General features: G+C 45.8%; 1 protein-coding gene across 12 annotated transcripts in view; it reads left to right on the forward strand.

Moving 5' to 3' along the window:
* The window catches only part of hspg2 (heparan sulfate proteoglycan 2), a 647,132-nt gene that overhangs the window by 380,534 nt on the left and 253,590 nt on the right, over positions 1-13,008 (forward strand). For 10 of the 12 annotated variants that reach the window (XM_085966756.1, XM_085966759.1, XM_085966758.1 and 7 more), the window contains 2 exons: positions 4,078-4,176; positions 6,772-6,855. The exons of the other annotated variants lie outside the window; for them this stretch is intronic. In XM_085966756.1, coding sequence (XP_085822882.1) covers positions 4,078-4,176; positions 6,772-6,855 — 183 coding nt within the window. The remainder of the gene's footprint in view (positions 1-4,077; positions 4,177-6,771; positions 6,856-13,008) is intronic. 12 annotated transcript variants of the gene reach the window in all.

The following is a 13,008-nucleotide window of genomic DNA, read 5'->3' on the forward strand; positions in this document are numbered from 1 at the left end:
AGAAGGCCCAGTAACCAGAGGACACAAATTTAAGGTAATTGGCAACGGGACCAGAGACGAGATGAGAATTCTTTTACACAGTGAGATGTGATCTGGAACGCGCTGCCTGAAAGGGTGGTGGAAGCAGGTTTAATAATAACTTTCAAAAGGGAATTGGATATATACTTGAAGAGGAAAAATTTGCAGTGGTTTGGGAGGGGGAAAGGGCAAGGAAGTGGACCTAATTGGATAGTTCTTTCAAAGAGCCAGCACAGACATGATGGGCCAAATGGCCTCCTTCTGTGCTGTATCATTCTATGGTGAGGTTTATGTGTTCATTTCCTTCAGCGGGATAATGTACTGATACGTCCTAAATAAGAATTTCTGGTTTGTAAGCTGGGAGTTCTTTGTGTGTACCCAATTTCCTTTCCTTCTATTGTTGACGGCCATTTGTGCCTTAGTCAGCACAACAGGAAAAAGTTTGTCTTGGTCAAATTTTTATCAGTGATTTGCCAGGTTAATGCATGTTGCTGGTCATGGTGTTAGACTCGAGCTGCAGCCTAGATTGAGACCTCAGATACAGCAGAGGACGGGCAAGTGTTGGATGACCAGTCCGTGGCATGACGAGCCTGATGCTCCCCAGGTGACTGCCTTCAGTTGGGTTCATGAAACTTCTTATTTATACGTGCCATTGAATGAATCAGGGAAGGATCTCTTCACTGAGGGGCTGCAGATACGTCCATAGATTTTTCCACCCTTTTTGGTTAGAGGAGGATTAGCCAAATACAAAGAAAGTCACTGTAAATATTACAACAGCAATATAGCGCCTTTAACATAGTAAAACGTCCCAAGGTGCTTCACAGGAGTGTTATAAATCAGAACATTGATACCGAGCCACATAAGGAGAAATTAAGGCAGATGACCAAAAGCTTGGTCAAAGAGAGGTAGGTTTTAAGGAGGATAGAGAGGTAGCGAGGCGGAGAGGTTTAGGCAGGGAATTCAGGCTTAGGGCCCAGGCAACAGAAGGCACGGCCACCAAAGGTTGAGCGATTATAATCAGGGATACTCAAGAGGGCAGAATTAGAGGAGCGCAGATATCTCGGGGGTGGGGGGGGAATTGTTGTAGGGCTGGAGGAGATTACAGAGATAGGGAGGGGTGAGGCCATGGAGGGATTTGAAAACAAGGATGGGAATTTTGAAATCAAGGCGTTGCTTAACCGGGAGCCAATGTAGGTCAGTGAGCACAGGGGTGATGGGTGAATGGGACTTGGCGCGAGTTAGGACATGGACAGCCGAGTTTTAGATGACCTCAAGTTTACGTAGGGTAGAATGTGGGAGGCCGGCCAGGAGTGCGCTGGAATAGTCAAGTCTAGAGGTAACAAAGACATGGATGAGGGTTTCAGCAGCGGATGAGCTGAGGCAGGGGCGGCGACGGGCGATGTTATGGAGGTGGAAATAGGTGGTCTTAGTTATGCCATGATTATGTGGTTGGAAGCTCATTTCAGGGTCAAATATGATGCCAAGGTTGCGAGCAGTCTGGTTCAGCCTCAGACAGATGTTGGGGAGAGGGATGCAGTCAGTGGCTCGGGAACAGAGTTTGTGGCGGGAACCAAAAACAATGGCTTCAGTCTTACCAATATTTAATTGGAGAAAATTTCTGTTCATCCAGAACTGGATGTCAAACAAGTAGTCTGACAATTGAGAGACCGTGGCGTGATTGAGAGAAGAGGTAGTGAGGTAGAGCTGGGTGTCGTCAGCGTACATGTGGAAACTGACGCTGTGTTTTTGGATGATGTCGCCAAGGGGCAGCAGGTAGATGAGAAATAGGAGGGGGCCAAGGATAGATCCTTGGGGGACACCAGAGGTAACGATGCGGGAAGAGAAGCCATTGTAGGTGATTCTCTGGCTACGATTAGATAGATAAGAATGGAACCAGACGAGTACAGTCCCACCCAGCTGGATGATGGTGGAGAGACGTTGGAGGAGGATGGAGTGGTCAATTGTGTCAAAGGCTGCAGACAGGTCGAGAAGGACAAGGAGGGATAGTTTACCTTTGTCACAGTCACAAAGGATGTCATTTGTGGCTTTGAGAGATGTTGTGGCAAAGGGCGGAAACCTGATTGGAGGAATTCAAACATGGAATTGCAGGAAAGAATGGCATGGATTTGGGAGACGACAACACGTTCAAGGACTTTGGAGAGGAAAGGGAGGTTGGAGATGGGGGCGATAGTTTGCAAGGACAGAGGGGTCACGGGTTGGTTTTTTGAGGAGAGAGGTGATGATGGCAGATTTGAAGGAGAGGGGGACAGTACCTGAGGATAGCGAACCATTAACAATGTCAGTTAACATGGGAACCAGAAAAGGAAGTTGGGTGGTCAGCAGTTTAGTGAGAATAGGGTCGAGGGAGCAGAAAGTGGGTCTCACGGACATGATGAGCGTGGAGAGGTCATGAGGGGAGATCAGGCAGAGCGAAACTGGAGAAAATAATGAGTTCAGGGCTAGGGCGGAGGGGAACCTTAGAGGAAGTTTGGGCTAGGGGAAGGAAGGGAAATGGCAGGGGCAGCTGATCGGATGGTCTCAATCTTAGAGACAAAGAAGTCCATGAGCTCCTCACGCTTGTTGTTGGAGGCGAGGGTGGGGGAGTCGGGAGAGGGTTTTAAGAAGACGGTTAGTAATGAAGAATAGAAGCCGGGGTTTATCTTTGCATTCCAGAATGATTCTGGAACAGTGAGCAGTTTTGGCAGACGAGAGCTGGGCCCGATAGTGCTTTATGTGGTCCAGCCAGATCTGGCGGTGAATGTTAGGATTACATATGCCAGTGTAATTTTATCCTAATAGTTTTTGTAATCAAAATTTTGCGAAAGCTTGATCACTTGAAATTTTGAATTGAAATCTAGCTATCAGCCTTGGGCCCCATGCTGGGCTCCTGGTGCGTGCGGAATGATGCAGGACACGAAGGCTCTGGGTCTACCTACTCGCCATCTTGAATATTTGCTTTCATCAGGCAGAGCAACATCTGTCTGGGGAGGGGGGGAAAGCCAGGTAGATTTCTCCTACTTGTACTGGAAATTGGGCAGCTGCAGAGGATTTCATGTTGGGCCTCCCTCGTCCTATTGATTGTGGAACGTTCCTGCCCTGCCTCACACACGAGTAATCACTTAGACAAGAGCAGCCACTGTGAAGGCTAGTGTAAGCGCTCCACTGTCTGAGTCATGATGGGAAGGGAGAAGGTTGGGAGTTTAAAAACAATGTTATGGCCCAGAAATTCGGGTTGGGGGCTTCCCGCGGGTGCAAGCCTCCGACCTGCACTTACCTTGCGTGCCGGCCGTTGAGCTGTAGGGCCCCGTGGAATTCTGATCCGGGGCCTAGTCCAGCTGCCGGCGCGCAGTGCTTGCGTATCCCAGGGGCGCAGTTAGTTCGATGTGGGCCATGGGGAGCCAATCGGAGCAGGGAATGCTCCATTCATAAGTCTGACAGGAAGTGCTGTCAAGACTTATAAATACTACGGCCCCAAAATAGCACTAAACCTTCAAATAATTTTTTTTTTAAATCACATTTTTTAAATAAACTATAAATTACATGAAATAACTATTTTAAACAATTTAAATTTTTGAAAAACTAATTTGATATTCTAATGGGGCTAAAAATAAACTTACCTTGCTTTAAAGTATTTAAAAATAATAAACCTGTTGAAAAAATGTTTTAATTTTAATTAATTCACCACTTACCTTGTAAAAAGCAGGCCTTACGTCTGCTTTTTACATTTCTAAATTCTGCAGACTTACGTTCCCGGAGAAACCTGTATTAAAAAAAAAACCTAAGTTTGATGCGCACGCGTTCGACCTCTGAACCCCTGCTTTCAGAGGAACGGAAGTGCCGGTTTCCCGCGCATGCGCAGTGCGTACAGGAAACCGGCACTTCCATCGGGCCTACGGGTGAGTACCCCGTGCGTACTCACCCGCGGAGACCCGAATTTCTGGGCCATTTAATGTCCATGGTGTTGTTCTCAGTTTAGATGTGGGGATTTGCATTTTTTTAAACCAGTTCCATTATAAATTGATGAAATTAAGTATTGATTTTCTCTGCATGTATGTACAGATGAGAAAGATTCCTCGGGTCCCTTCGCTGCCAGCTCAGGACTCATCAAACCTAATTTCTTCCTCCATGTTGGGCCCAAGGCCTGCTGGCCTTGAGAAGGTAGCCGTGGTTAGCTTGTGCATGGAATATTCTAGTATCTCCGTGACCTTGTGCATGTCTCCGATGTGAATGACTTCAGAAAGCTGCCTAAGAACAGAAAATGCTGGAAATACTCAGCAGGTCGGGCAGCATCTGTGGAGAGAGAAACCGAGTTAATGTTTCAGGTCAATGATCTTTTTCCAGTTCTGATGTAAGGTCATTGACCTGAAATATTGACTCTGTTTCTCTCTCCACAGACACTGCCTGACTCGCTGAGTGTTTCCAGCATTGTCTGGTTTTATTTCCGATTTCCAGCATCCACAGAGTTTTGCTTTTGTATCAGAAAGCTGCTTGTTGGATTACAAATTCAAGACCTTTGGGCAAGATTTCCAGTCAGCAGGAGAAACTCTTCGAAGTGCCTGCAATCGTGGGCTGTTGTTGCAATTCACCTTGTAAACTGACCCAAAATAATAAAAAACACATCAACAAAGCAGCATGTTTGCGTGCAAAGTAAGATGATGTAGAAAGTAACTTGAGATCACTGCAAAATGTAGGCCGTTCTGCATGAGGTTTTAGCATGATCAAACATCCCCTGCTGGCTATACTTATCTTTATCCCATTTGGTTTGAGTTTTAGTTGGAATTAATATGTGTGCGGTTTTGTTGTGATTGGCTCTGAAGTGCATGTTTGGACTTGAGATGTCCTGTTTACCCCGTGCCATTTGTGAATTATTAAAAGAGGGCTCTCATTGGCCACTGAGTTGGGGTGACACCCTTGAGAAGGGGACCTGCCACACTTCTTCTGTCAACTGTTCTGAGTGCGGGAGATGTTCCGCTGGTCACCGTCTCTTCCAGAGCTTCCCGTCGGGAAATAATATCGGCAGTCGGGTGTGTCCGCCCTAATGTGGCCGGCGTCTTCGAACTGCGTGGTAATGGCGGATTGATGTCGGGCATCACATTTTCCATCGGTTGCCCTGACAACGGTGGGTGGAAGGCAGGCCAGTTGGTGTAATTGGATTCCAGCATTGGTTTGGCAGGCAGGGGGGAGATTTACATTTTATTGGTTCCCTGAAGGAGGTACGGTGGTTTCAGGCAGCTTTTCAGCAAGGAAATGGAGCGCAGCCAAGAAACTTAACTGGATTTCCCCAGCCCTGTAATAAAAAAATATATACAAAAACAAATTGACCTCCTATTCAGCAGCCCCACTCGCCCCTGAGGCCTGCAACAGCTATTTTCATCGTCACACCTCCCCTTCTCGCTGGGTTCCCCGCCACAGGTGGGAATTCTGCCGGAAGCCTGCCAAACTTAACAAGAGTGAGGTTGCCTCTGGAATGTTTGCCAGCTTTATACCAGGTTTCTGCCAGTGGAAAATCCCAGCTAAGGTTTTAGTGAAAGTTCCTGGCTGCTTCGAAAGAGATGGGAACTCCTTTAATTGTTATTAAAGATCAGTCCATGCCTTCCGATTTCTAATTGCCACAGTAAGTGGCAGGAATATTTCCTCCTTCGGTTAATTTTCACTGTACTTTAGAATAATAAATAGCCTGGATTTCAGAAGCCTGGGAAATTGCAGAGTGATGAAGATTTTTGAAAAGTTGGAGAAATTGGGGAAATAAAGTGAACCATTTTTCCAAGTGACCTTTCACCACCCATGTTTAGAACCTAGGGTGGTCTCCATTCAGAAAAAATACATTTCTTAGACCAGGCAGAAAAGTGTTTTCCATCTTTCATCCTCCTGATTACCACACAAGAAGCTTGTTGACATCTGCTTTTATTCTTATCCAACAAGCTATCCATATCCTGGATTCTTAAAGCCATCATTTGTAAAATGAGACAGGCCCCTCGATGGAGGCTGGGAATCTTCCTGCTCAACTCCAGGTCGTCCCACCACCTCATACCCTTTTGGACAGGAAGGACCTGGGAGGACAAGCAGTGGGAAAGTTTCCACAGCTCTGCAGGAAGGCTTTGTGAGCTTTTAGCTAAGTCCCAGCCCGGGGTTCTTTGGTCTTAGAAACTCTACCTTGGTGCAGATTGGTATGTGCCGGATATGGGCCCACTTATCCGGCTGTGTATTCGATATCCGGCACATAGAAACTCTACCAGTTTACAGCTCTAAGTAGTTCAGCTTGGAGACTCTCGTGCTTATTGCTGGGTTTCTGTGCATGTCCAACACTAAGCTGACCACAAAGGGTAGAAAGTGGCAAATTAATCTTGCAATAAAAACAGAAAATGCTGGAGACACTCAGCAGGTCAGGCAGCATCTGAGGGGAGAGAAACAGAGTTAACGTTTCAGGTCGGTGACCCTTCGTCAGAACTGGTGTTCTTGGCATTGAATTAGTCTTGTGCTCAGTTCAGTATTTCCTTTGCTGAATAATGTGGCTTTACTGAAGATACTGAACTTCTGATATACTATAATAATTTGGTAGCTTTAAAAAGGCCCTGCATTTTCTAATAATTCTATGAAACTCTCGTGTGTGTTTTATCAGCAGGGAATGGGGGACTTTGCTTCTTGAAACAATACTAGGGAAGGAATTTCAAAGCATGTCCTTGAATGTGCCATTGACTGCTGTTCTGTGTTTACTTTCTCTGTTCATCTTGTGTCTGCCTCTTCCTATCCCAGTATGCTCTGCTTTACAAGGGCTTCAGCCTCCTACCTGAAAACAATTTCTATTGGCAACTGCCTCACCAGTACCTGGGGAACAAGGTAACCAGTGTTATCAAGTACTGAATTAGAAACCATATATTGGCACGTTTGTAGTTTGGATAATAATTCTAGCCGGTGTGAGTTATCTGCATGTTTTTAATTTAACATGACGGTGTCTTTGTTTTGAAGAGAGATTCATTGGTCGGTCTACGCTCTACGGCTGGGAGAGAAAGTGTTGGAGGCCTCTGGGTCTTGCAGCAGATCCTCTGGTACTGGTCAGAAAATCAGTGCAACTTTTGAATTCTCTTCATTGGTTGAGTTACCAAGCTCTTCAGGTGCAGGCTCACCCAAAGGACCATCATTGGTCAACAGCAGCACGAGAGTGAAGTGTTGACCAGAAGCCTCCATTAAGGAAGTTTGTCAAGAACATGTTTCATTTCATGTCTTTATCCATTGAGGCAGTGGGGGTCATTTTAGCTTAACCCGCCAGTGGGAAACTGACGGACACACCCAGCCCGATCGAAGTCAGCGGAGAGTTGGAGTGTAAAGTTGCGGTTGACCCGGGGTTCAGTTAAAATGACTCCCTATGTCTTGGCACGTGGCCACTATTTTGACCCATGCAAGTCCTCCTTACAGGATCTTGAACAAGAACTGAAGTAGGTTTGTCGATGCTAAGCCAGTTTTGGTGTTGCCTGATGTAGATGAGATGGTGTTGTCTGATGTAGATGAGATCGTGTTGTCTGATGTAGATGAGGAGATGGTGTTGTCTGATGTAGATGAGGATGGTGTTGTCTGATGTAGATGAGGAGATGGTGTTGTCTGATGTAGATGAGGAGATGGTGTTGTCTGATGTAGATGAGGAGATGGTGTTGTCTGATGTAGATGAGGAGATGGTGTTGTCTGATGTAGATGAGGAGATGGTGTTGTCTGATGTAGATGAGGAGATCGTGTTGTCTGATGTAGATGAGATGGTGTTGTCTGATGTAGATGAGATGGTGTTGTCTGATGTAGATGAGGATGGTGTTGTCTGATGTAGATGAGGATGGTGTTGTCTGATGTAGATGAGGAGATGGTGTTGTCTGATGTAGATGAGGATGGTGTTGTCTGATGTAGATGAGGATGGTGTTGTCTGATGTAGATGAGATGGTGTTGTCTGATGTAGATGAGATGGTGTTGTCTGATGTAGATGAGGATGGTGTTGTCTGATGTAGATGAGATGGTGTTGCCTGATGTAGATGAGATGGTGTTGTCTGATGTAGATGAGGTGGTGTTGTCTGATGTAGATGAGGAGATGGTGTTGTCTGATGTAGATGAGGAGATGGTGTTGTCTGATGTAGATGAGGTGGTGTTGTCTGATGTAGATGAGGATGGTGTTGTCTGATGTAGATGAGGAGATGGTGTTGTCTGATGTAGATGAGGAGATGGTGTTGTCTGATGTAGATGAGGATGGTGTTGTCTGATGTAGATGAGGAGATGGTGTTGTCTGATGTAGATGAGGAGATGGTGTTGTCTGATGTAGATGAGGAGATGGTGTTGTCTGATGTAGATGAGGATGGTGTTGTCTGATGTAGATGAGGAGATGGTGTTGTCTGATGTAGATGAGATGGTATCTGATGTAGATGAGGAGATGGTGTTGTCTGATGTAGATGAGATGGTGTTGTCTGATGTAGATGAGATGGTGTCTGATGTAGATGAGGAGATGGTGTTGTCTGATGTAGATGAGATGGTGTTGTCTGATGTAGATGAGATGGTGTTGTCTGATGTAGATGAGGAGATGGTGTTGTCTGATGTAGATGAGATGGTGTCTGATGTAGATGAGGAGATGGTGTTGTCTGATGTAGATGAGATGGTGTTGTCTGATGTAGATGAGATGGTGTTGTCTGATGTAGATGAGGATGGTGTTGTCTGATGTAGATGAGGAGATGGTGTTGTCTGATGTAGATGAGGAGATGGTGTTGTCTGATGTAGATGAGGAGATGGTGTTGTCTGATGTAGATGAGGAGATGGTGTTGTCTGATGTAGATGAGGAGATGGTGTTGTCTGATGTAGATGAGGAGATGGTGTTGTCTGATGTAGATGAGGAGATGGTGTTGTCTGATGTAGATGAGATGGTGTTGCCTGATGTAGATGAGATGGTGTTGCCTGATGTAGATGAGATGGTGTTGTCTGATGTAGATGAGGATGGTGTTGTCTGATGTAGATGAGATGGTGTTGTCTGATGTAGATGAGATGGTGTTGTCTGATGTAGATGAGATGGTGTTGTCTGATGTAGATGAGGAGATGGTGCCCTGGCCAAGCCACCTGAGGCAAGTTGCTTTTTTGGTGAAGCATGGATGGTACGGGAGCAGTTATGTCATTCCAGCGTAGAAAATCGGAAGTGGGGAGTTCCAGGAAGATAAGTGTCTCATTTTTCCAATAGCAACCTTTTATATTTCCAATCTCTTCCCCTGTGCCCCATATCTTCTCTTCCCCAAACCAGCCAAAATGAAGGTCCTGCCTAAACTCCTTTATGACTGGGGAAAAACGTCTGTTCAGAAAGTGCATTAGGATTTACTGTTTGGAGGCCACGCAAGTTCATTATTTGGTCTTCGCTGAGGGTCGTTCTAAGCATCAAGTGACAGGGTTGTAGTCTCCATCAATCCATTCCAATGCTGATTGCGGAGGCCCCTCTGCTTGAAAATTGAGGAGGGATTCCTTTTCTCTGGGAGCAGGTTTGTTCAGTTTCTTATTACATCAGTTGAGGAAAATGGAACACACTATCATCAGATCAAGTACTTGTCAGCTGCGTGTGGCCAACACTTCAGAATTACAGTCAAGATGTGATGAGACAATGTGATTGACAATGGATCTGACAACAATAACAACAGCTTGTATTTATATAGCACCTTTAACGTAGTAAAACATCCCAAGGTGCTTCACAGGAGTATTAAAAGACAAAAATATTTGACACCGAGCCCCACACGACGCTGTGTTTTCAGATGATGTTGCCGAGGAGCAACATGTAGATGAGAAATAGGAGGGGCCAAGAATAGATCCTTGGGCGACATAGAAACATCGAAGATAGGAGCAGGAGTAGGCCCTTCGGCCCCTCGCGCCTGCTCCGCCATTTAATGAGATCATGGCTGATCATCCAAATTCAGTACCCTGTCCCTGCCTTCTCCCCATATCTCTTGATCCCTTTAGCCTTAAGAAATATATCTAACTCTTTCTTGAATATCTTTAATGAATTGGCTTCTGTGGTAGAGAATTCCACAGGTTCACCACTCTTTGGGTGAAGAAATTCCTCCTCATCTCAGTCCTAAATGGCTTACCCCTTATCCTTAGACTGTGACCCCTGGTGCTGGACTCCCCCGCCATCGGGAACATCCTTCCTGCATCTAGTCTGTCTAGTCCTGTTAGAACTTTATAAATTTCAATGAGATCCCCTCTCATTCTTCTAAACTCGAACGAATATAAGCTTAATCGACCCAATCTCTCCTCATATGTCATTCCTGCCATCCCAGGTATCAGTCTGGTGAATCTTCGCTGAACTCCTTCCATGGCAAGAACATCCTTCCTCAGATAAGGTGACCAAAACTGCACACAATACTCAAGGTGTGGTTTCACCAAGGCCCTGTACAACTGCAGCAAGACATCCTTGCTCCTGTACTCTAATCCTCTCGCTATGAAGGCCAACATACCATTTGCCGCCTTAACCGCCTGCTGCACCTGCATGCTTACCTTCAGCGACTGGTGCACAAGGACACCCAGGTCTCGTTGCACTTCCCCTTTTCCCAATCTATTGCCATTCAGATAATAATCTGCCTTCCTGTTTTTGCCACCAAAGTGGATAACCTCGCATTTATCCACACTATACTGCATCTGCCATGTATCTGCCCAACCACCCAACCTGTCCAAATCATACTGGAGTTTCTCTGCATCCTCCTCACAGCACACACGCCCACCCAGCTTTCTGTCATCTGCAAACTTGGAGATATTACATCTAGTTCCCTCGTCTAGATCATTTATATATATTGTGAATAGCTGGGGTCCTAGCACCGATCCCTGCGGTACCCCACTAGTCACTGCCTGCCACTTGGAAAAAGACCCATTTATTCCAACTCTTTGCTTCCTGTCTGCCAACCAGTTCTCTATCCAAGACAGTACCTTACCCCAAATCCCGTGTGCTTTAACTTTACACGCCAATCTCTTATGCAGGACCTTATCGAAAGTACACCAGAGGTAACGATGTGGGAGCAGGAAGAGGAGCCATTGCAGACCAATAGCCCAACACACTGTAATTTATTAAACTGTCTATACTTACCTACCAATTCATAAAGGAATGCTAACGAAGGAGTGATAGCAGTCAAACAATGAATATTTCTCGTTAACAGAACCAGACTGTGCCAACTATGTAACAAAATCTACAAATAAATTAGGAGCAAGGTTTAAAGCCTGTAATTATACTTGGGTAATGGGCCAGGTGTATATCAGAAATGATGGATGTAGCACATGTCATCTTTTACTTTCATTAATAACTGAAAGGATACAACACGGTGGCATAGTGGTTAGCACTGTTGCCTCACAGCGCCAGAGACCCGGGTTCGAATCCGGCCTCGGGCGACTGTCTGTGTGGAGTTTGCACATTCTCCCTGTGTTTGCGTGGGTTTCCTCCGGGTGCTCCGGTTTCCTCCCACAGTCCAAAGATGTGCGGGTTAGGTTGATTGGCTATGATAAATTGACCCTTAGTGTTAGGGGGGATTAAATACGTGGGGTTACAGGGATAGGGTGGGATATGTGTTGGTGTAGGGGTTACGGGGATCGGGTGGGATATGTGTCGGTGCAGGCTCGATGGGCCGAAAGGGCCTCTATCTGCATTGTGGGGTTTCTGTGTGTGAACTGTCGGGAAAGATTCTGCAAAAGAGAAGACTAAGAGGAGACCTGATAGAAGTAGCTCCGTATCCCTTAATACCCTTACCTAACAAAAATCTATCATTCAGTTTTGAAATTTTCAATTGACCCCCAGTCTCAACAGCGTTTTTGGGGAGAGTTCCAGATTTCCACTGCCCTCCGTGTGAAGAAGTGTTTTCTGACATCACCCCTGAAGGACCCCGCTGTAATTTGAAGGCTGTGCCCCCTTGTTCTGGACTCTCCCACCAGAGGTGAGATAGGGTGGAATTGGAGAAACTTGTGGCTGATTCCCGAGAAAAGGGACCAAATATTCGATCGTCACTAACCGATCAAATAAAGAATTTAGGAGGTACTTCCTTATAGAGTCATAACATAACAGAAGGAGGCCATTTGGCCCATCGAGTCCGTGCCGGCTCTCTGCAGAGCACTCCAGTCAGTCCCATTCCCCCGCGATTATATCGAGAATGTGGAACTCTCTGCCACATGGAGTGGTTGAAGCAGATTATATTGATGTATTTAAGGGGAGGCTTGAAGTGTACATGAGGGAGAAGGGAATAGAGGGACATGGGGCAGGGTGGAGAGAGGTAGTTAGAATGGGAAGGGGCTCATGGGGAGCATAAACACCGGCAATGACCATTTGGGCCGAATGACCTGTTCCTGTGCTGTAGACTTTATGTAACCCTATGTAACTGAGAACTGTATTTGTCTGATTTAGCGCCTCCGAGTTCTAAAGGGAGATGCGAGTACACTTACAGATACTTAGCATATAAATGCTGGTCAGAGGGCGCTTGAGAACAGATATTTTATATAGAGTTCAGTCGTATCTGGAATGGTGCAACTCAAAGTTTACTTGTTTGGGCGACGTTCTCGGCCAAAGCTGCTTGATGGACCTCGAAGCGGAAGGTCTACATCTCACCATGAACGAGTAAGGGGATTTAACGGGCATTGTGTTACCTGTGCAGTCAATGATAGTCACACACTGTTCTACAGACCAGATTGCTCTGCGCTTGGGACTAGTTGGGATATACGGTGATGAGGAGCCTTCATGAAGCTGTTAGCAGCACGGTCACAGTAGCACTATGATTATGTAGCGCCCACGAACACAATGTGTGGTTTTTGGCTCCAGCCAATAGTGAAACCCTTAATCATGTCCCTCTCTATAAACACGATAACATACTTTGGATATGGATGTCTGCATTTAGCTATGTTGATTTGAAATGTCAGGAAATCTAAATAAAAATCTCTTAGTTAGCGTTTATCTGTCATTCTTCCAGTTCCCAGCCTCAGCCCCTGGGCGTATCTGTTTCCAACCCCCAGGCATGT

Source organism: Somniosus microcephalus, chromosome 25 (genome assembly GCF_052327205.1).
Source record: "Somniosus microcephalus isolate GS21.2 chromosome 25, FLI_Smic_1.0, whole genome shotgun sequence".
In the NCBI taxonomy this organism is placed as follows: domain Eukaryota; kingdom Metazoa; phylum Chordata; class Chondrichthyes; order Squaliformes; family Somniosidae; genus Somniosus; species Somniosus microcephalus.